Source organism: Chrysemys picta, chromosome 9 (assembly GCF_011386835.1).
Source record: "Chrysemys picta bellii isolate R12L10 chromosome 9, ASM1138683v2, whole genome shotgun sequence".
NCBI lineage: Eukaryota > Metazoa > Chordata > Testudines > Emydidae > Chrysemys > Chrysemys picta.
The window spans coordinates 101,836,560-101,860,784 of NC_088799.1; the positions used below are offsets into that span (position 1 = coordinate 101,836,560).

At 44.2% G+C, this 24,225-nt stretch overlaps 1 protein-coding gene and 1 long non-coding RNA gene across 6 annotated transcripts in view; one reads left to right on the forward strand and one right to left on the reverse strand.

The window, feature by feature from the left end:
* Positions 1-1,646: 1,646 nt before the first annotated feature.
* The window catches only part of DOCK11 (dedicator of cytokinesis 11), a 123,589-nt gene continuing 101,010 nt past the window's right edge, over positions 1,647-24,225 (reverse strand). For 3 of the 4 annotated variants that reach the window (XR_010590316.1, XM_008178978.4, XM_008178977.4), the window contains 9 exons: positions 23,168-23,274; positions 22,888-23,010; positions 21,403-21,516; positions 20,348-20,494; positions 19,137-19,347; positions 17,076-17,266; positions 15,595-15,695; positions 13,821-13,959; positions 1,647-2,127 (listed from right to left, as the gene is read on the reverse strand). Coding sequence is in view for 3 of the 4 variants with exons in the window: in XM_008178978.4 (XP_008177200.2) it covers positions 2,005-2,127; positions 13,821-13,959; positions 15,595-15,695; positions 17,076-17,266; positions 19,137-19,347; positions 20,348-20,494; positions 21,403-21,516; positions 22,888-23,010; positions 23,168-23,274 (1,256 nt within the window). In the remaining variant the exon portion in view is untranslated. Of the gene's footprint in view, positions 2,128-2,230; positions 2,249-13,820; positions 13,960-15,594; positions 15,696-17,075; positions 17,267-19,136; positions 19,348-20,347; positions 20,495-21,402; positions 21,517-22,887; positions 23,011-23,167; positions 23,275-24,225 lie in introns of all 4 variants that reach the window. The other variant, XM_008178979.4, reaches the window with a different exon arrangement.
* Positions 2,015-17,288, forward strand: LOC112058713 (uncharacterized). Of its 2 annotated transcripts, XR_010590318.1 has the most exons (5): positions 2,015-2,142; positions 10,849-10,911; positions 11,103-11,324; positions 16,800-16,935; positions 17,036-17,288. It is a non-coding gene; the product is annotated as an uncharacterized LOC112058713 (long non-coding RNA). The 2 variants fall into 2 exon arrangements; XR_006174679.2 differs by lacking the exons at positions 16,800-16,935; positions 17,036-17,288 and having other exon boundaries at positions 11,103-13,467.

Sequence of the window (24,225 nt, forward strand, 5' to 3'; positions counted from 1 at the left end):
TTAATTTTCCACTGTCATCATTCCAGGCTACCTGCTGTGCCCCCTTGCAGGCAGACATGGGGTTGCAGGTGAGCCCTTGGTTGATTTTCCCCTCACCCAGGGTATCAACAAGGCCAAATAGATCATAAGGTTAACAGAAAAGCCAACAGAGGACATGAACAAAACTTTCACTTCAACATCTCATATGGGATACTGGGTCATTCCTGGTCTACCCATCCCCACACCTGAGCTCGTGCTCTCTCTACCCAGGCACTTCCCTCTGGGGATCTCTCGGTTCCAGTCTCTGCATCTGGTGTTAGGCCTCTTACCTCACTGGAGTAAGATCCCTCTCTGAAGTCAGAGGTCCATCCACAGCGACTCTTCTCCAGGGACAGCAGGTGATACTTTCCAGGTCAGACTTCTGGCCATTGTCAAGGAGACTCCTGACTGAGACCAGGTCCCCTTGCATGCTGGCTGACTGAAGTCCTCCATGTAGGAGGCTCCCCGCTCTAGGAGCACCTCTTATAGATTCAATATTTTGGTGGGTTCCCCAGAGAGCTCACCCTCTAGGCTCAGTTTCTCCTTGGTGCTCCTCCTCCTAAGAGCTTCCTGTTGCCCCTTGGAGAATTCTCTTTTAACTGAGTTTAGGTAACCTTTATTTACTAATCAGCCACCTGGGCCAGTTATGGGAAGACTAGGACCTAGCTCCCCATAAAGAACAGCTACCATACCTAGAGTGTGGACTATTTGCTATTTAATAACCACTTTTATTATAGAGATTAGAGGTTTAGCATCGAGGTTTGTCACAAGATGTAAAAAGTCTAGTTAATAAAAGTTATTTCAGTCCAAGAAAATTCCAGTGAAAAACCCATCTTTCTTTAAAATGGATCTTGCACAACATTGGAATTTTCTGAAAGGTGCTAAAGCACTTTAGACTCCCAGACCCACTGTAAGAAGGTCTCTAATTATTTATTTCTCTCATACATAACATGTAATAATTCCATCACACATGATCTCTCAAGGTTTATTCAGCTTCTAGCCCATGAATGATAAAGAGGAAGAGTATATAAACAAAGGATTATATTATCAGAGATCTTGCTTAGTCATAATGACCGTTCCTCAATCAGACAATGTAAGAGAGGCAAAAAGCCCGCTGAGGTAAGTCCCCTAGACGCTCAACAAGGATTCCTTTCGATTCACCTGACAGAGTGTCTATTTGTGGACTATGTGGTGTCTGTATTAGGTGTTAATTGTGATATATGCAGGATTCAAACTAAGTAAGTCTACCTATTGTATAATAATGCCTCTTGGTGCATGGGTAGCATATACAGCCTAAATCGCTTTCTAGGAGGCTGGATCTCTAGTGAGCAGGGACGGTTCTAAGAATGGGCGAGCAGGGCTGTGGCCCTGGGTGCCAGCTTCTAGGAAGTGCTGTACCACTGCACTACTCTGCCTTTTAAAAATACATTTTAGGCTTGACTGCTGCAGGATGGGGCAGAGAAAACATTTTCTACCATGGCTGGCAAAACAATTAGGGCCACTCCTGCTCATAAGTGCTCTGAGGGCAGGTTGACTTCCACACCGACCTGCATACCCCATGCCCATGAGAGACTGGGAATATAGCAGCAAATATTGCACAGGGCTAATGTCTATACACTGTACTCCACTTTCTACTTACAAAGCAGTTTTACACTTTATTATATTCCATTTTACAACTTTACAGACTACCATTACAATTTCAACTCATACTTAAGCAATTCAGTACATACTTTGATAAATGCCTTTCAGCGTACTGTATATATTTAACTAAAAAAAGTACAAAACAAGCACAGTGGTGTAATTGTCCGGGCACTTTCAATGTTGCTCAGCAAAATAAGCGAGAACCCTGTTTGAAAGCATGTTAATTTTTTGGGAAAAAAATACTGAATGTATACTAGTCACTCATTTGAATTTTAACATCCTTTGCACAGCTCCAAGTATTCCTGAGAAATATCTGTAAAGTGTCACTTTTACTTGTAAATCTCTTTATATTTCGGCAGTGGATCTAAGTGAACCATAACCTCCGTCACCAGATGTCCCACTGATTGCGCAAAAAACGTGTAAGGAGTCGTGCATCCAGGGAGAATGCATAGTATCTTCTTGGTACATCTAAACAAAAACAAGGTAGTAATTAAGTCACGTTTCAACTCATTATTCACTCATGATATCACTATTTTAAAAGATACACAAAGCAAAAGTGGCATAGCATTACCCAATTTTGTCTTCAAAGCTGGGTTGCAAAGGCAGCATAACAAAGAAATGAGAAAGAATGGTTATTCAGTAACTACAGTATGATACATATATATTATTAGGTAGATTTCAGAAGAAGAGACTGTTCAGCTTAAAGACAGGCAAGACTCTCTCTAAGAATTCCTTACTGCTATACCTGTATATTTTAACAATAGCTTAGAACAAATGTGATTTAGTTATTTAGTTGTTCAACCAAAATCAGTATTGTATAGTATGATCTGATGACCTAAACACATGACCTAGAAATCAAACTTCATTATACTGCAGCATTTACTTAAAAATGTACAAAATGAAACAGAGACACAGCTCCAGAAACTCATATTTCTCAGTCTGATTTCAGTAGATTTAGCTTTATTGCCTTGCACACTTCTCTAGTTTAGAAAATAAACCTAAATTCTGTGATGCAAATGTCAGGATGAGCGGTAAATACAAATACAGATAGGAACCCACTTGGTTGTACAACCTGATGGTAGAAAGATTCTAGGTGCTCAGATCCCATTTAAATAGGTGGGAGTTCTGAGCCTTCCCCACAGAAGCAAATTGACCCTTTGCTGACAATGGATGTCAGTGCAGGGTGGTGAATATAGCATAGTTGCAGGCATAGAGATGAAGAGACTGGTTTTGGTACTCTCTTAGAGAGCATGGCTGTAGAGCTGGTCAATAACGGATTTACTGGCAATTTTGAAAAAAGTCAAAAAAATTGTTTTGGGTTAGAGTGAAAATGAAAATTTTCAGAGAATTCAAAAGTAAAAATTTGTTTAGAGTTGAAGAAAATGTTTTGTTTAGATTGTGAGCAATTTTTTGAATTTTAAAAATATAATTAAAGGAAGATTCTGAATGAAAAGTCTGTTTGAAACCAAAAAAATAAAACCCCTTTCCCGCCCTAAAAAACAATTTGGCAAAATCAACACCAATTCATAAATGTTTGTGTCATCAATCTTGCATTTATTGCCAAAAAAGTCAGGGCACAGTGGGAATTACAACATACTACCTATCTGCTGTACCTTGATTTCAAAGAGCTCCTCCTGGGGTAGGTTACTGGGGGCTTAGTGTACATTCTGTGGAGCACTGGTAAGCCAAAGGAATTACTCTGGATTTACACCGATGGAACTGAGCTCAGAATCTGGCCCATTTTGGGCCATCTAGCACAGTGTTTCTTTCTGTGGTTCCCTGTGTCTTCCAATTGCAGTTCCCCATCTACTTTTGCTTCTACCCTTCTCTTCCCCATCTCTCTCTCTTGCAGCTTCCCGTCCCTTCACTATCTTAAGTAACCTGAAAGTGGGCCTCAGTGGGGCATCTAGTGGGTTGCCCTTCTCCCTCCCATATCAAAATAGCATACAATATTTGTTTGTTGGCTGATTTTTTAAAAACATATAGCAAACAATTTTTTTAAAATTTAAATTGGGCCTCTAAACTAACCTAATTTCCTCCTCTGTGTTTAACAAGGAACTTTGCAGAAGAGTTTCATTATGGTAAAACTGGTAAAGATGTTTTGTTGCTATTAAATGCACAAAAGATTCAAAGCCAACCATTATCTACATGTAATAAGTAAGACAAACATGAAGATCAGTTTTGTCTATATGAAGTCTTGGGCTATTCATTCTATACAATGCAAAATGTGGAACCTTCATTAATGAAAACTAATATTCTAAGCTAGCACTTAACCTGAAAACAGCAGATAATGCATGAATACGTTGTCCCATTCATCAAAGAGAACAAGATGGTGGATTTTTAAATGTGTTCAGATAATAGGGAGTATATTAACAATGCATCTCTGTTCTAAGAGCCCCCTACCCGCTGTGATGCTAAGGCGTGGTACTAGCTGATTTGTTTTCAATTTGAATATTGCAGAATTAAAAAACCCTCAAATTCTGGCAGCTGCATGTAAATTCAATAGCTTGGTCAGGCTTACTTGCCAAAAAAGAGTGGAGTAAGCAGGTGCAACTCCTGTGAACTTTTCTGGGCCAAATTCAGCAGTGAAGTAAACAGGGTAATAATATGTGGCGAAAGCACAGCAGGGGGTAGGCAGCAGAAAAAGCAACTAACTAGAAGATGTAAGATAAAGCAGACACCCCTCCCCCCCCTTAATACCTTCCTCCTCCCCAACACTCCCAGGGCCAAATTCAGCCCCAGCACAAGAGAGGGGAACTCCCACTGACCTGAACCAACATTGCATCCACTTGGTTTGCAAATGCCAAATGGATGCAAGTTATACTTTGCCACTTACATACATTTTCCTATCAATTTACACAACTGTTTGTATCACCACTGAATTTGATGAAATATTTTTCAAGAGACCTGATGATGTATATGAATATAAAATGGTACAGTTATAATAGAAATGAAGGGAACTGTTTAATCAAACAAAAATCATTATTTAGTGTGTGCAGATCCTCCTTCCAGACCAGTGGTTCCCAAACTTTAACAACCTGTGAGCCCTTTCACTAAAATGTCAAGTCTCGTGAACCCCCTCCTAAAAATGAATATTTCCAGGGATTTTCTCCTTTATCTGAGTATAAATTATAAAAGCAGTGATCTTGGAAATATAAAATGTGTTTTTATGACATGCTTATTACACACTATTTATTATTTATTATTATTTATCATTACAGTATTTTTATTACATTATGAAAACGGCAACACTCTTCCACATAGGCCTGCGCACGGGGTGTGCCCAGGCACACCCTAATGCAGGGGTGGGCAAATGGCTCCACTCTCCTGGCGTGGCAACCCGAGAGGTCCGCACTCCTGGGCCAGAACGCCCGGCCGAGCGCAGCAAGCCGCCGGCCCCTCCCCGCCTTGCCCCCTCCTCTGGAGCCATGCTGCCTCGCGCACAGCGCTCTGGGGGCCGGGACTGCGTGCTCCCATGGGGCAGCATTTGGCTCCGTGGTGAGGCAGACACGCTCCCCCCTCCCCTGGAGCTATGCCGCCGTGCGCGCAGCACTCTGGGGGCCGGGGCTGCACACTCCTGTGGGGCAGTGTTTGGCTCCTCGGGGAGGCTAGGAGCCTCATCTCATGGTAAGGGGTCTGGGGCCAGGGGAGTTGGATAAGGGGTGGGGGTAGTCAGGAGACAGGATGGGTTGGATAGGGGGTGGGATCCGGGGCGGTGGTGATTGGGGCGGGGGGTCTCTGGAGGGGGCAGTCAGGGAGCAGGGGGGATTGGATGGGGCATGGGAGTCCCGGGGTCTCTCAGGGGGCAGGGACTGGATAGGGGTCAGGGCAGTCAGGGGACAGGGAGCAAGGAGGGTGCTGGGAGGGCAGTGGGGGGGGGTCTCTGGAGGGGGTGGTCAGAGGACAAGGAGCTGGGGGGGTTGGATGAGTCAGGAGTTCTGGGGGGGGCTGTCAGGAGGCAGGGGTGTGGAGAGGGATTGGGGGAGGCAGGGAGCGGGGGGGTTGTATGGGTCAGGAGTTCTGGGGGTCCTGTTGGGGGTGGGGAACAGTTGGATAGGCATGGGAGTCCTGGGGGTCTGTCTAGGGGTGGGGGTGTGGATAACGGTCGGGGCAGTCAGGGGACAGGTAGGGGGTAGGGTTCTAAGGGGGCAGTCAGGGGACAAGGAGCAGGGAGGCTTAGGTAGGGGGTGAGGTCCTGGGGGGCAGTTAGGGGCAGGGGTCTCAGGAGGGGGTAGTCAGAGGACAAGGAGCAGGGGGGGTTGGAGGTTCTGATGGGGGAAGTCAGGGGGCGGGAAGTAGGAGGGAGTGGATGGGGGCGGGACTAGGGCAGGGCGGGGCTCCCTGGGTGCACACCCTAATGAAATGGGCTGCGCACGCCTATGCTCTTCCAAGATCTCACGTTCGTAGCTTGTATCACTTTGAATAAGCCTGTTATAAGACAAAGCTCCTATGTTTCATCAAGGAGTATCAGATGTGAAACAGCAGGAAGGTATTTAAGAAGCCAACTTAAAGAGTTCCTCCTACACAAGCATTCAGGTCTTGAGCAGTCCAGGCAAACAACGCACATTACAACAAAGCTTAAACTTGTTCTTCATAATAATTTTAAAAACAATACTAGCTGCCTATTTAATTTTAAAAACAGCAAAAAATATCCACCTCCCTTTCCATTTCTTATAAGGAGTCTTGAAGTTTAAGTCTCCTCAGTGTGATAGATGTGCTTGCTTTGATCTGCTTAGCTCTTGGAAGTCCAGGGGCTCTGGGCTGCTGGCCCCATGGTGCCTGGGGTCCTAGGGACAGCTCTGTCTGCCATTAGGGAATCTTTTTCCCGAGAACCCCCTGTAACATTTCGCGAACCCCAGTTTGGGAACCACTGCCCCAGACTATTGTAATGTAAAATAATTTTGATTTCACATGTTCATTTAAAATTATACTGTATATAGTATTCTAACCTGTGAGAGATGAAATTATTGTGCATAACATGACTAGGAAATTCTGAGAACATCTTGTTCAATCAGAAGTTACAAACACTTGGAAACACATAGTACAAACAGAACTATTCATTTTAGACACTTGGAACTGTAGCTTTGTTATATTAACTTTCTTTTATAAATTAAAGATATGATCCCAGAGGTAGAGAGATCAGTTTGAAGAGCCAACTGGCCTCAGATTTCATACCATGTTAATGGGGATGGTACAAGTTATTTTTCTGTTAACACTATGGTATTATTGATCATAGATTACATCTGTACAACACCTTTCACCCAGAAGATTCCCAAAGTGTGATTACAGTGCAGGTATATCTAAGGGTACGTCTATACTACCCGCCAGATCAGCGGGTAGTGTTCGATGTATCAGGGATCGATTTATCACGTCTTGTCTGGACACGATGAATCGATGCCCGTACTCCACCTTGGCAGGAGGAGTAAGCCAAGTTGACGGGGGAGCCCCGGCAGTTCACTCGCCGCCGTGAGGACGGCCAGGTAAGTCGAACTAAGATACTTCGACTTCACCTATGCGAATAGCGTAGTTCAAGTTGCGTATCTTAGTTCGAACCCCCCCGCTAGTGTAGCCCAGGCCTAATGGTATAACACCCACACACCCACTTCATTCCCTCCTGGGTTTTACATGCTGTTTAACCCATACATTGCTGTTTAGGCCAGGAAGCAGAAAACATCAGACAAATGAGGGAAGGAATTTATATAGGCAAGATGTAACTAATCAAGTTGCCAGCAAGCCAAGACTTATTACTGTATTCTGGCAAAAACTGCCAGAGTTCTTCATGCCTATACATGGCTAGGATCCTAGTTATTTGCATCTGTGAAGGCTGCACCCTAAAGCACAGTATGCTGCAACTCCACAATGAGGCACAGGCTCAAAACAAACTCAGAGGTTAGAGTTCCATCTACTGAATCATCCACGCTTCCATATTCAGGGGCTTGGGTTTTCATATGCAATTAAATAATGAAAGAAAAATTTGAGCCTGTTTTCAAGCACAAAGAAAAAATCCCATTTAAGTCCTTGACACACAATATAGCCATGTTTGGGTAGCAGACTGAGAGCATGTGTAATTCTGTGGGCAAATTAATGATAGGAAAGTAAGGGAGGTGTCACTTGATTTGTAAAAGTCTACAGGATCATAATTTCAAAAGTGTCACCCTCTACAGCATGACAGGGAGGACTTGCTACCCCCACCCCACCCCCAGGGCCGGATTAAGGTTATGAGGGGCCTAACTATGAATTATGAAGTCATCAAACGTTCCTCTACATACATATTTACATATTAATTTATGTAAAATTAACAAGTTTATTCTACTCTCACGACATGCAATTCTTCAAACAGATACTTCTGAGTAAGAGGTAGCACGAGGGATGCTATGCTGTCCTTCTCTTAGGTCTCCTTTCTCCTACGTGGTGGAGTGCTCATCTCTATGAGGATGAACACTGCAACATTCCCCATCCTGCTCACCTCTTTCAGCCTTGTGCTTCTACCCTCAGCTCTCCCCGGCACAGTGCAAAGCCAAGCCCTGCAGGTGTTTCCCCCAAGCTATGGCCTCTACATCACACACCCTATCTCACTCTGACTGCAGCCTGGGAGGCAGCCAGCTTTTATTATGTAAAAGAAAACCACTCAGGTGTAAAATCCACTGAAGTAGAGGAAGTAGTAGTGGGAAAATGACATTGGGTGGCATTGTATTTTAGGCTGTCTTGCTCTGAAAGCTGCCTCCCAGTGTTGCACTGGCTAAGGATAATGAATTACTGTTTTCACATTGAACCCAAATATTATTTGTGGGATGATACCCAGTTTGCATAGTTAATCTCCAGTGATGCACCGCATCAGGGCATTCTGTCACCAAGCTCTTCCACAATTAGAATAATAGATAGAATCATAGGAGTGGAAGGGACCTCGAGAGGTCATCTAGTCCAGTCCCCTGCACTCATGGCAGGACTCAGTATTATCTATTCTAGAATGTGTGATCAGCAGCTCTGACCTGAGGTTTTCTAAGCATGAGTTCTGTGTGCACCAGCCCCCTACGGTTTGCATGTGATTGTTTTAAGCTTTCTGTAAGAAAAAGATAACAGCTAGAAGTGACACAGATCATTAGATGGCTGCCCAGTCATGATATTTAGCACTTCTGTACTATGTTAGCTCTTCAAAATCACTGTACAAACATTAAACAAACTTAATCTAAAGCCTTTCAGCTTTTGAGTGACTAGGAGTTGACAAAACAGAGCTATTCCCTGTTGTGTTCTCTGCCCCGCTGAACAAAAAAACTTCATTGAAAATCAGCATCTTAAAAAACCAGTAAGGAGCTTTCAAAAGAACAGTCCAACCAAGGCTGCTGTAGTGACACCCTTGTTACATCAGGTCTGGTGTTTAAGGCTGGTGTAGAATGAAGGGAGAGCTTGCTGTTTCGTTTGCAGGTATAAATCAAGTAGACCTTGCTTATTTTTTTCGTTAAGTGCTCAGAGTTTAGGGGAGGAAAGTGCATGAGATTCTGCTTATACCACATGTGAAAAAGCAGAAGGAACCAAAATCTATTCTTGTGCAAAAATCTGTTCTTCCTGAAGTCAATAAGGCTACACAGGTGCAGCTGTCAGCAGGAATTGGCCTGTGTTCTCATTCCCGTCTCGAATCACATTCCAGGCTCACCCAACATTTTCCAGTTGGGAAAGAAGTTAGTTTGAATTGGAGCAGAAAAATGAGGACTAACTAACTTCAGGTTTATTTAGCTTTAAGTTTTTGGAATGAAACTTAAAAGAAATCAAATGTGAGGTACTTTTATGATGGATAGAACAGCTAGAGAACCAACCAGCAAATGGACAGAACCTGCCTTTAGCCTATTCAGCCAGTCTTTCTATCATAGCCTGCTAAGAAGTGGATTTAAAATCCTTGAGGGAGAGGGGAGGAAGAAACCTACAACATTGTATGTTGAGCTTCCTCCAGTGATTTTGCAACCCCTTAAAAGTACAAAGCTGCGTTGACCTGTGGAACTAGGCTGAGCATAAGGAAAGAACTTGGTTGCCTGTGCATCCCAGTACAGAAAAATACACCAAGGAAAAAAATTGGATGTCTTTGATTTTTAGTACAGTTCAATACAGTATTGAACACAGTGCATCATACCTCTGAAGCCCCTCGCTGGAAGGTTCTGTAAAAGTTAAAGGACAGGTATCCAGAATAGGATGTTTTGTTTTGTTTTTCCTACAAATGTGTGGGCGTTCGTTCCTTATACATGGGAGGGGCAATAGTTCTGGCTGAAGCTGGATAGAGTGTGTGCAGGTTCTGTGCAAGCTTCTCACCCTACCGCTCTGGTACTGCCTCTTCCCCTTCCCATCCCCCTCCCTTTGCCCTGCCCCCCACAGGCACTCACCAGTTGTCCAGAAACGGGACCCAGCATACACAGAAGATGACGGTGATGGGCACTAGGACCCAGGAGGCAGCATCCTGGAGCTGCCTGCCAGCCTCAGCCAAGGAGCTGGTCAGAGGGAGACTCTTCCCTCCCTGACAGCTAAGCAGAGCTCCGGAGAAATTGCGGGTGGGAGGAGCTGGGTGCAGCGGGAGGGGGGGGGGCAAGGCCTGCTCAAACGACACCCACGGCTGGCACAGGTTCCCGTGGTAACCGGATTTTTAGTGTCCGGTACCAGTGTTAACTGGATCCCTGGCAGTGTGTTCCTGCAGCGCAGGGCGACGCAGGCTGCCAGCCCAGCTGAGCTCCTTCCAAGCCACAGGGGGCTGCTTTGCCTTTCCTCTGCCAGCTTGCTCCCCCTCACCCGCCCCGGCTCTGCCCCCTGCCTGACCAGTGGGGCGTAAAAATAGGAGGGCCTAAGGCTATTGCCTTATTAGCTTACTGGTTAATGCAGCCCTGCCCACCCTCCCACTTCCAGCTTGAAGTCCTCTGGTTGGTGGGAATTTTGGTAATACAATGTCATCAGAAGTGGGTCAAGTTGGGTATCATTCCCCTTTCTGCCACCAACACAATGGTACCAAACATGACAAAACTAGAATAATTATCGAGCTGGATATTTGACAAAATGTTTTTAAAAAAATCAATGCTTTTGTAATTATACTTTACCACAGGCATGGGAAACATGCAGCCCTCACAAAGTTACACCTTGGCCCTTGACTGGCAGTACTGTGTTATCAGTTAATGCTCAGAACATGACACCTGAATCATTTTTTTAATGTTACAGATTACTGTAAATGGAAGGAGTGCATCAGGTTGATTTGCCATCATTGGGGAAAAAAAGAAGCAGGTCAGTGGTATTATCAGATTTGCTTATTTTGCCAAAAGAGTTGTAATGAGGCACCGATTAAGACGTCAGAATCCATCTGCAAACAGTATGCATATAATTATGTAACAATCCCAAAGTAATTTATATTACATACAATCCCAAAGTAATTTATTAGAAAATCCTTGGTTTTACTTTGGTCTTGATCATTTTAGGTATCAATGGGGAGACAAAGAGTACCAACTAGGAGCCGAATCTTTGGAGGATAAGACCACTGAGGATCTGGTTACACCTAACGCTTGTGGCACCTTACATGCTCTAAGAAATGCACACAAACTGAATATGGCAAGGTTGGAGAGAAAGTACATCAAGCAACAGGAAAATTGATGGGACAAGTGCCAGCTGTGGGCAAGACTTGCCTTATACTAAGTCCCAAGGTATGTGTTTAGAGAAGAACACCTGTTTCTTCTGTTGTTAGCCCAAAGGCATTCATTATTGTGAGACATGGCATTACGAAGCTACTGTCATGCATGGTTCAGTGAAGTTTCTTCGTAGCTCTCACGAAGAGGCTGATGTTAAAATTATCTTGCATGCCATCAATGTCACAAAGAAAGGTGCAACTGAACTCCAAATGTTTGCACAAGACTCAGATGTTCTAGTGCTCTCTGTGCAATTGTGACGGAATGCACGCCATACTCACACCCTACACACTATTGTAATAATCTTTGAACAAAGTATGCCTTGAGAGGTATCATTTGAAAACTCATAACTTGCTGATCAGTAATATCATGGTAAAATGCATGTAGCACCATTAGGTGTAAAGTTATGAACATAAGCTGACATTATGACCGAAGTGTGTTTCCCAGATAAGTCTAAGGAGGGGCTAACCCTGTTTCTCTAAAACAAAGGGCAAGCCGATGCCCCAGCCAGATGTAATAAAGCTGATGGGACATCACATATCAAGTGGCCATTCTTTGGCAAGAAAAGGGGACATGGACAAAGAGATTTAGCAAAAAACAGCTGGAGGTCTCCTTCCTCCATCAGACCTCCATCTCCTGGTTCTCAGCTGGAAATGTTTTTCAAGGGGAGGACTGAAATTATAAAAAGGAGGAGCAAACACCCCAAGAGACCTCGTCCTCTCTCTCCCCCTGTCCATTTCGCTCTTTGCACCTGAGAAGACAAAAGAAGCAGCCGTTGGCCTCTGGGGAAGGGGCCCTGACTGGAAGAGTTTGGTCAGTAACACTCTTGGAAGCATGTGATGAGAAATTTTGCTTTGAATCTAATATAGTTTGTTAAGCTAGGCACTAGAAAGTGTTATCTTTATTTTTCTAGTAATCATTTTGACTTTTATGCCACATTCCTTGTACTCACTTAAAATCTCTCTCTTTATAGTTAATAAACTTGTTTTACCTAATCCACTGTGTTTATCTTACAGTGTCTGGGTAACTGTTTAAGATAATAAGCTACTGTATATTATTCCCTTTAAGGAATATGAACTGTCCAGGAGAGGGCTGGGCAGCACAGGACATACATTTATGGGGGGAAATCTGCGATTGGGAATATGATGGGGTCACCCTGCAGAAGGTAACCCAAATGTGGCTGGAAGTTTGCAGTTCTACACAGACACACAGGGGGTGGCTGGCATGCTGGAAGGCTGTGGGAGCTACAGCAGCAAGACACTGTAAAGGCACCTAAGGTTACAGGGCAATGATGAGACATCCCCTCACTGATCTGGATTGCACCGTGATATGTCACAGAGATGCTACCCAAGACTTTCAAAAGATTCTGTTTTTGTGCCTGCTACTAAGGAGCAGAATCGCAGGGTATCCCTCAGAGACCTGTTCCTATCACTCTGCCAGGTCGCCACGCCCTTTCAGAATGACACTACTGGAGGTTGGCTGGAAAGACCAAATTATCTTAGTGGAAGGCTTTTGTTTCAGCCTCCAAAGACTCTGTCCTGGCTCTGGAGGTGCTTGGAAGAGCTGAGACAGTCACTGATGAGGTCATAAGTACGCTGGAGGTGATTACATGCCAAGTTCGCCATTTGAAGACCAACATTACGACACTTGCCAACATTACATTGGTAGACGTTTTCCAAGAGGCAGGCAGACAAAGCAAAACTGCCATTGAGAAGGGGTGCTGTCTAGAGGACAAATTATCAAGCAATGGAATGGCTCTGGGATGATCAAACATATCCAAAACTACCATCCCCTATCAGGCATGAAGAGGTGTTGAAGGATGGACTGATCACACTAGTCATGTGTGAAATACCATGTGCTTCCCAATCAATCCTTCAACTAATAAAATGCTCGTGTGCAAAAACCAGGTGCTCACCACCATGCAAATGTTTAGCCAGCAGCCTTCCTTGTACAGAGAAGTCCAAGTGTGATATGGACGAGAATCAGTGTGACAACGGGTCTAGCAGTGATGCCCTAGATGGAGAGGACTTTGATGAATAAATATTTTCAGTCCTACATGTCAAGGATAACTTCCCTAGGATTGCTAGAGATCAATGTCCTTGTTTATGTAAGCAATGCATTCCTGTGTTAGAGTATAATTAAAAAAAACATTGATTTTCAACATTTTCTCCAATAGGTAGCTATATGATTGTTCTGGGTTTGCCATGTTTGGTACAACTGTGTGTGTGGAAGAAAGGGCTTGCAAATGATACCCAGCTTGACCCATTTCTGAAGACATTGTATTATCAAAATTCCCACCAACTAGAGGACCTGGAGTTGGCCACTGGGGGGAGGAGGGAAAAGGGAGGGAGGGAGTCCCTCCACTGAAATGATTCTGTAGAATTTTCGAGTCAGATGACCCCTCTTTTATTCTTCCTATCACTAAGTTGCCCATGGAATGTGATTTCACTACATTGTGCTCACAGACTAGAGATAATATTTCAGCATAGTTTTTGGAGTCTCTTTAATACATGCCTGTTCATGGATGATGTCGGAAAGCTCTTTCACCATGTCTCTGAAGTTTGATTTTAGTCCTTCATGGTACTCTACTTGGTCCTCCTTAATGAGCTGCTCATTGAGTTCCAGAGCAAGTCCACAGGCCTGTATAAACTTCCTGGGGATGAAAGAAATAGGCCCTGGGCATTATTATTTCTCATTCACATTTACAGATTGGAGCCAAAAAACAAACGGATGTGTGCGACTTTGTTTACAAATTTGCCCCATGGGCAAGCACAAGGCAACAGCTAATCCAAAAAGCAACCCACAGGTTCTCTCTTGAGTGGCACTGAGCAAAAAAGGATGTTTGTATTCTATTCCCGGCTGTTACTGTTACTCTTGGATTAAGTTCTCTCTTTCACATAACCGCTTCTCCCCTGTCTGAGGCTGTGGTGAAATAACCGTGTGCGTCTGACTTTCAAAGGCTGTGTTATGAAAGGGACAGAGCTGCCGGGACCGCAAGATTGCGCAGCAGGGTTAGGGGTACAAAATGTCTTCCCTCTTTCTTTCGTGGCAAGCATAAGTGTCCGGCACTACTTCCCAGGGGTGCCCAGTGCCCCAAAGGGGACAGGAAAGAAGACTCCACAGCCTGCTCCCCCTGTGCATTGGTCAGCTGTCTGGGGTGGGAGGCAGCTGCACCCAGCAAAGGGGGCAGCAGCAGGGGAGCAGGCTGGGTGTGCCTCATTGCTCCTGGAGGAATTCTAGATACCAAAGGCAGACTAGTAGGAAGGAGGAGAGAGGGAAGGACAAAAGTGGGGAAAAAGCTACAGTGGCCCTAACTGAATGGAGGACGGGAAGTTAGCTATTTAATATATTTAGTTATCTCTTGGAAGGCACAGAGTTGGGCACAATTCTAAGACCACAGAGAGAATGACAGGATAGATTGGTAGGTAGATAGACTGATAGACAGACAGACAGATGCAAGACAAATTCTTGTTTGAAATCAAATATCTTTGCAAAAGTAGCAATGGAAGCGAGAGTAATGGAACCACGTGGACAGTAAATGGATTTATTTAAATATTTTAAAGTTCTTTCCAGTTTGACATCCCCCTAGAAAAGTCTCTCTTGAAAGATCACGAAATGAAGCATAATTTAAGAAAATTCTCACACACACACACACACACACACACACACACACACACACACACACACACACACACACACACTCTTTGGTTTTTAGCGAGACATTTCCCCTTCTAAAAAACAGTTTTGTCTAGGTGTTGAGACTGGGCACCTGATAGCTCATGAAAGCTCTAGTTTTAAAAACAGAGTCAGCTTCAGTATGCAGCAACTGGTGTATTTATAAATTAATTATTATCATCATCATTATTTTATGGTATTTATTGTAGCCCCAAGTGCCTTAGTCATGAACCAGGATTCCATTGTGCTAGACGCTGTACAAACCCAGAATGAAGAGAGAGTCCCTGCCATCTAAGACAAGAGACACATGGATGGATACAGGCAGACCGATGATGGGGAAGTATAAAAAAATGAGACAGTATGAGTCAGCGTGACGGGCAATGGTCTCAGGGTTAGGAGGAGGCAAGATGTTCTGACTAGGATTCGGTAAGCTCATCATGGTCAGGATACTTTTGGGCCAGGAAAGTGGAAACCAGTCTCCTTCCAAAATCAGAAGGACAGTACAAAATCTTTGAATTAGTATTTCAAATCTTAACTCTGATAATTAAAAATATAAGAAAAACCATATAGCCCATTATGGCCAGCAGGCTAATTCAATTACTTAGTAACCTACCTGAACATTTCTTTTAACTCATTCACCTTCTTAGTGGGATATTTGCTGGCCTGATTGTCATTCAGGAAAGCTCTAGCATAGGCCAGCGGACCAGCATTAACCTAAAACCCAAAATGTGAGAACTCATTTATGCTGCAGCTTTTAGGTTAATTTCAGAGGGTAAGAAGTTTGTTTTATTAGAAATATTACTTAAGCTATTACTTCATGCCACTAGATGTGCATTTCTATATGGTCATGGGATAGCAATACTATAGTGCTGTTTATGTAACAGAACAGAAGGCACCTGTAGTTCAAAATGTTAGGCTTTACTTTTGGGAATGGAAAAAAATTCTTTACTGATATTCTGAGTAATTTTCAATAAGACATTATGATGATATTGTCTTGATAAGTATATCTTCATACAGAATTAACAATATTAAGCAACATATTGAATCTTGACTACATATTATGATGTTATTAACATTTCCCTTTTTTCCCCAAAATTGTTTAAAGACATTATATTCAATATATTCCTGGTTTGAATCTCTTTAAGAGGGCAGCTCCTAATATAAACCTTTCAGTCCTGTTCAAATTCTATTGCTAATATTTGTTTTATTTCCTTCAGGATGTTTTTCCAATTTTTTATTTATTACCACCAGTCCCATATCATGTGCATGAAAGAGGGCCTGGCTGTCTTGCATTTCATACAGATATCTGGGGCAATATTATGTATTTTATTATATTGACATGGAGAAACACCCTGTAAACTAAAAATTACTGAACTTGCACTATGTTAATAGTCGAGTCAATATCCATTGTCTGCATCATCTCATCCCATTATTTTGCTGTTATTTCACATTTACAGTCTCATGAAATTACACATTCTAGACATAATCTTGAATGCTGCTTACTTTATTAAAAATCACTTTCAGAGAAGAAAAGCACCAACCAAGCTATCTGTATTAGAAAATTTTACACACGGGTTTGAAGTTTCAGCAATCTAGATACACTAAAAAGAATGCACGATATGAGTTTATCAGCTACAATGGTTTGCTTTAAGGGCTGTGCTAGACTTTACTTTTCTATTTATAATCTTTACATACAAAAAGAAAAATGAAGAAATTGATATTCCTTCATTTCCTTTTTAGGGAGTGACCTCTTGACATGGGCCATGTCTCAGACTGGGGACAAGTCAGGATTCATGAAGCTGTTTCTGTCTTTTCCAGGTCAGTCTTTCAGAGCTGTTAAATATAACCAACACCTGCCACAAACAAACAATGGGCAAATACATATGGGCCTGATTCTGCGAACACAACTGGGCATAGTGTTTACTCCCATGAGTAGTCCCATTGACTTACAGTGGTAAGTACTACAGTAGGTATTGTTGGCAGGGTCTGGCCTGCAGTGCTCCAATGAGCTAGTTAATGATTTCTGGAAAGTAAATAAGCTGTTCTGTCAACAGAGTAATGATTTCAAGGTGCTGTGCTAATGACGGGCCTTACCTGTACGGAAACACAACCCTGCAACTTGAGCTGCAGCTGGATCATGTCAACCTCATTGGAAGAGCAGAGTTTTTGCAGCTCTGCTGTCTTGTCTTTTATCTCATCAGTAGCAACATCAATTGGCTTGAGATTAACCTGTTGTTCGTTATTTACTGGAATTCTCTTCTTCACATATGGAAACGAGTTTGAAGCTATTAAACATATTAAACAGAATGTACAGTCTGAAAATCTTCTCAGTAGACCCCTTCCCAAAGGCTCACAGAACAGATCTAGACAGGTCCCTATCCTGAGGATTTCACAAAGCGAAGGTAAAATCCTGGCTGTGCTGAAGTCAGTCATAGTTTTGCTACTCAGTTGCAAGAGGAATCAAGATTTCATCCATAGTGTTTAGGCATGACATGATCACAAACAAGCGGGGGAGGAAGTGGTGAGGTTGAATAAATCAGATCTAAAACAATATGGAGACTCAGTCCATGTCCAATTAAAATTAAAAATTCTGCACAGAATATTAAAAATTTAAAAATATTTTAAAATTCTGCAAAATTCTGCAAATTTTTTCAGTAAATAAATGTGGAGGCTCCAGCATGGCATTGGGGAGCACAGATCACTGGCTGCACAGAGGTGGGACAGGGACTCGATGGTGAGGCTGCACCCAATCCTGACACAGCGCCAGGGCTGGGCCTGCCCCAGAAACACCTCGGGAACCCACTCCTCTGTGCCAGGCACACCAGGTGTGGGCAGGCAGGCTCAGTGTGGAGGGCTTAGTGGGGGGGATCCAGGTGTGGGGTGAGAGGGTTCTGTATGGGGCAGTCTGGGTGCAGCAGCTCAGTGGGGTGGGGGTGCCAGGGGGATCTGGATGCTCAGGTGCTCAGTGGGGGAGGAGGGTCTGGATGCAGGGGCAGTTGGACTCTGCAGGGAGGTCCCAGGTGAAGGAGGCTGGGGCTCAGCATGGAGAGTCTGGGTGCTGGGGAGTGGGGCTTGGTGGGGTGAGGATCCGGGTGCAGTTGGTTGGGGCTCAGTGGAGTGGGGGTCTATGTGCGGGTGGCTCATTGGGGTGGTCCAGGTGCACAGGAGGTGGGGCTCATCGTGCAGGGGGTGATCTGGGTGCAGGAATGGGAAGGCTGGTTGCGGGGGTTGGGGCTCAGTGTGTGTGGGGGTCTGAGTGCAGGGGTGGGGGTTCGGATGCAGGGGAGTAGGGACTCGGCAGGGTTCCAGATGCATGGGGGTTGGGCTCAGCAGGGAGGGCCTTGTGCAGGGGGCTGGGGCTCAGCAGGGTGGGGGTTCTGGGGCAGGGGGGTTGTAGGTTTGGGGAGTGAGGCTTGGCGGGGGTACTGGGTATACAGGGTGTCCAGATGCAAGAGGGTTTGGAGGACAGGGGAGCTGTTCCCCATACAGTGACCCCGCACTCCAGAGCTGAGGAGTGATAGGGACAGGAAGCGGGGTGTGGTGGAACCAGGGGAGGTTTCTGTGGGTGGGTCTGACCCGGCCGCTTTGTGCAGGGGAAGTGCGCTCCTCCCCCATCCCCAGCCCAGCCTGGACTAGCAGCTAAGCCCTGCACAGAGTAGGGCTGAGGAGGGCCAGGTGTGCGGGGGTGGGGCTTGGCAGGGTGGGAGTTCAATTACAGGGGGCTCCTCCACCTCTGCCCCCGCAGTGATTTACTTCTCCGCCGGCTGCTCTGGGAGTCTGAAAGGATACGCCCATGCTGCTGGGGAGAGGCACGTGACCATTCTTGCAGCTTCCCTTTGCTTTCCCGTCAGAAAGTAATTTTTCTGCGGGGAAGTAAAGAAATCTGTGGGGGCCATGAATTCTGTGCCCACATAATGGTGCAGAATTCCCACAGGAGTAATTTGAGATCCAGGCGTTAATACTGTAATTAGTTGACACTTTAAACATTCTATATGTGGAAATAAAATATGTAACAAACCGAAAGGAACAATTCTGCATGATTCTAAGTTACAGAAGGTATTCCTGCCATTTTTTGGAGATTAATCAGCTGTGATTTGTGTGTTAAAACAATATTTGCTGATTCCTATTCCCTAATGTTTAGAATGTCCTACTCACTAGTTAGAATGGTCCGTCTTTTGCACTGCTCTTCCACAGAGCCATGTTTTTTCCCAGATAAGGTATAAGGAGATTCAAACACAAATCTGCAAATGTTGTGATTTCTTTCAAACTCAGTCTTTCTTTCAGAGAGTTCTTTGTCTTCAAAGTAGGGCTTCACATAAGTCACTTGAATATGAGCATATTTGGGATCAAGATCTTTGACATTGACCTATGATAGAAGAGAGTTATTTACTAAAAGAGGAAACAGGCACAAACTATATTAACGACCAGTTTAGATATTCACATATTTATCCATCCTGGGTGTAATTCACCCCATGCAGAGGACCTGCATGAATCCTATACATCACTTTAGTTCCACTTACACGCTATTTCAAGGGCTTAAGTGGCACACAGGCCTTGGACCGACCCTGCTGCCTCGGGTGAATTTCACCCACAAGAATTCCTTTGGACCTCTGCCAGACAGCGTCAGGTTGCTTATGCGATAAGCTCCCAGCACCTTCACACAGTAACGGCCTTCCCCTGCTCACATAGCACTATAAAGACACAGTCACACCCTGTGATGGTGACAGACATTTCAAAGCTACTGCAAGTAGTTCCTGTGTTCAAAACACTGTCAGGTTTACACTCAATAAAAAACACAATTTACTGCTAGAGGGATGTGCGATTGCAGCAGAACGGGCATGTCAAGCACCCGCTGCATGGGAGGAACTCCCATGAATGGAACACGTCCTAGGGAAATCCCACGGCATCGTCCTAGTAAAAGGGAGGAGTTTGCAAAAGGGACTAGGGGCATCTCATGCCTGCCTGGCAAGTCCTGAGGACCCATAGCCAATCCTGTCCCTGACTATATGGGCATCAGCCCCTCTATGCTGCTCCCTGCTTTCTGCCTCTGGCTGCGTGTCTCAGTCTGGAGAGGGTGCAGAGCATGAGTTAATACTTCATTCACTGTCACCTGGAAGCCCTCCAGATCCACCTCCTTCTGGTCTGAGACCTGCCTCCTCCAAACCTCACAGGGCCCCGACTGTGTGATGTTTACATGGAGGGAGTTCTATAGGAGTGAGGAGGACAATCCCAAAGGATTGGGGATGTTAAAATGGAGTCTCCATTCCTCTGAATCTCTCTACTCTACAGCCTAGAGCTCACTCTTCCAAGCATTTTGTTAGCAGGGCTGTCTAGACTCAGTGACACCACATGCCGTTTAACTCCACCTTATTTGAATCCTGGATAATTTTTACATTCTCTGCTCCGAATTTTTCTCCATAAAGTTTAAGAAGTCTCAGGGAGATCTCCGACAGGCCCGTCAGCTTGGGTTCCTTGTAAATGTATTCTTTGCCATCCTCTTCTTCAAAGAAAGTCTAGCATTAATCAGAAAGACGTAGGTGGTGAATGGAGAGATTTCTTGACATTAAACATTTAATTTAAAACTCATTTTAAAATGGTTTTTTAAAAACTTCTCAGATAAGATAGGTTTATATGTTAAAACGATCTCTGTGTAGTAAAAGATAAAAAGTTGGTGAAACTTTCAAAGTGAAAATCTGGAACCTGTACCGGGAATAAGGCTGAATATCATTTAGTCACATTACTGTAAATGTAGTTCGAATGATCCCAACATATAGAAAATTAAAGCCAGTTGTTGCCCCTTGTACATTTTATTAAAAGGGATTCTGTCTTTGATTTTATAGAAGTCCAAAGTGAGAGACATCAGACTATGTGCACTGCAGACAGAGCCACGGTTGGAGTATGTCAAACCTGTAATAACAGTGGGCCATATTGTGCCACCAGTTTTTAAGCAGACCTTCCCCCTGAACACACCCATGCTAATATTCTGAAAAGTCACAATGATTTTCTGCAGAGGGAAATATCCACGGTCGCTATTGGTTCTGTATTGCTTGTGTAAGCCGAAGTGTTTTTAAACTTTGTTAACTCATTACAGTAATATTTATACAGGGTAGGATTTTCAAAAGCTTCTAGGTCATTTAAGAGGAGAAATCTCATTAAAAATCAATGGGACTCGTATCCTAAATCAGTCAGCTGCTTTTGAGAATCCCACCCAGTGTCATAAAGCTTTGTAACAACACATTAACAAGGTACAGAAGCCCTGTACTGAAGAGTTTACTATATAAAAGAGCACCAGTGAGCAAAATACAGAACCATCTTAAAGAAGCTAGTGGTCAACACAACGAGAATGCTTCCTGAATGAGACGGCGGAGCAAAGACAGGGTGCTTGGGGCAGGTTAGTTGGCAAGCTGATCTATGTACTTACTTGTCCATAAAAGGCCACTCGGAAAAAGGTTCCTAGAAGTCTTTTTCTTGTGTGCATCACCTCCAATATTTTAGTGTAAGCATTATGAAGTGTTCTGTACAACTGAGTAAGTTTCTGGAAAGCAGAAAAAGCCAGGTGTGTTTCAACATTATTCAAGTAGAATTATGTGAGCAGGAAGTCAGAGCCGATCCTGCAAAATACTGAGCACTCTTGCCCTGATTCAGCCTAGCACAGAAGCTCCTTTGAAAATGCCAGACTTAAGCATGTGCCTAATGTTAAGCACAAGAGTAGTCCCATTCATTTCAGTCGGGCTGCTCCTATTAAACTTTAGCACACGCCTAAATGCTCTGCTGGGTTCAGAGCTCAGCACATTGCAGGACTGAGTCTTTGAAAGCAGAGTTGCTTGAAATATTTCACTCAAAGTTTTTCCCATGAAAATCGCCATTTTCTGAAAACTGAACTTTTTGTGAAAAACTGCTGATATATTTGAAACTTTCTGTTTTTCCTGAAGCTTGTGGTGACATTTTTATTTTTATGCCTCAGCCATATAGGCATTGCTGTCAGTGAGGCCAATGGGATCATCCAAGGACAGCGTGTGGCCCATGGAGTACAGAAAATCACCTGGCATCACTGAAAGCCTGACCTCAAGAATGCCTTCCCTGCAGATTTGATTGTGCATTGAACCTGTTCTGAGGGAAAGTAACATATACAACTGTATGCTGGAACATAGCTCACATTTCTTCTGTCTGGTTAGCAGCTGGAAATGACGTGGATTTAGGAATGTGCCTGCACAGTCCTTTGGGCTGTGAACCACTAAGATAGGCAAGCACTGCGCATTAAGCAAGTCAAGACATGCTGGAGGTACAGTTTTAATGTCTGGTTTCTCATCTGCTTTCAGTGACTCAATTCCATGGTCTACAGCAGAGCAGCTGGCGATTGTATAGGGCACAACTAATTTCTCCTGGCTGGTGTCCTGCTGAAGTGGGTTTGGACACGTTGGGCTGCATTGCCTCTTGGAAGAAAGCTCAAGGAGCACGGGAGAAACAAGTATCCGTCTGGGAACAGGAGAAAATGTTTGCCTTGGGGCAGCTGAAGCTCTGGTGGCTCTGGGTCCCAATTAGTGTCAATTACCCCCAGGTCAAAGGAAGGGACTCATTCAAGTTTTAAAAAATCCTCAAAGCTTTGAAGCCTTCCCAAGTCTAAGGGCACCCAGAAACAGGGGCTTCTATGGTGTGGATGGTAGCTATAATCTTTGCTGAATTGGGTCCCTATTTAAGAGATCTCTGTATCTGCGGCATCTCATGGGAACTATTAGCCTCCAGATTCTTGCTTTAACTTATTTTGTTTAACATTCGTCAATAATACAGAGTGTACAAAAGAAATGATACAACCCATCACATTGGCTCATCACTCACAAACTAAGAATTTCTTTACTAGCAGCCTGGGGAATTCTCATTAACACAAAGCCAAGCTCCAAATAGCTACCTCAAACTCACGGCGCTTTTCATAAATCGGAATGATCAGTTTGGAAACCTCTGAAATCGTTTCGTAACGTTCTGCCTTACACAGGCCATCTACGCATTGTTCCAATAGCTCCACTAGGACTTCCTGTATGAAGCACAAAACGGAGGCTGTTCATAGTTAAGTAAGCTTAGGGAGATGGACCATGAAAGACATCAGAACAGTTCAGCAGCACAAGGGTGGGTGACTCATTCTTAAAGAATTATTCTCATTCAATCTAAGGTTCTGCGCTTTGGAATCCCACCTCGCTGTAGTGAACATCCATCATCCCAGCATCTTCTTTCATGGCTCCCTCTTCATCAATATTGGGCGTAATTTTCTTGAAGGATGAGCATCCATTAGGGAACAATTCTATGGAAGGCAAAAAGAAAAATAAAGTTAGAATTAAAATATTATCGAACAGTCTAATACAGTGTATGGAATACCATGCTATGGTTACCCATGCTCCATCTTTGTCATGCAGATTCCCATTGTACTTGGTGCATGAAAAGCTAAACTTACTTTCATGTTATCTGTTATACAGTGGCTTATGTTTTAGCATCGTTAATATACACCATCATGCCTCAGCATGGGAGGCGGTGTGGGCTAGCAAATAGGGCACTTATATGCATGTCAGGAGACCTGGGTTCTATTCCCAGTGCTGTCACTGATTGACTGGGTGACCTTGGGCAAGTTACTTCCCCTCTCTGAACCTCACTTTCCCCTCCCAACCTTTGTCTGTCTTGTCTCTTTGGACTGTTAGATCATTTGGGCCCAGACTGGCTGGGCATGTTCCGCACCTGAGCTCAGATCTCAGTTGGGGTCTCTAGGTGCTACTGCAGTAAAAATAATAATGTCCAAAAGCACTTCAGTGAAAGAGTCGATTGCAAAGTAAAAGGGACAAGAAAGGTCCCAAGGCTGCTCTGCCTTTGTACCTCAAAAGGGAGGAATAGAACCCAAATAGATGAATCAAGACGTTCGAGAGTGTGGCCTCCAACTGACCCCTCTGCAGCTGCAAGGAATTTGGGGAGTATTAACTAATCACTGAGGCATGGACACATATTGCCCCTTGTGTCAGCCATACTGTTCAACAAACTGTCAGTCTGCATGTCCTCTGAGACTGTGGCTTACTCCAACAGCCTGGATCTGTCTGATGGCAGAGCCAGCTGGCCTGCTCCTTCTGATGGACACCAGCCATGACCTGGCAAGCCTGTTCCATCTGGTAAGGGCCCCACTTCTCAGAAACACGCCCTCCTCCACCAATAGCCTTGGCTTCCTCTACCACAAAGCAATGAACACGTGTCTCACTTAGCAACTACTGCA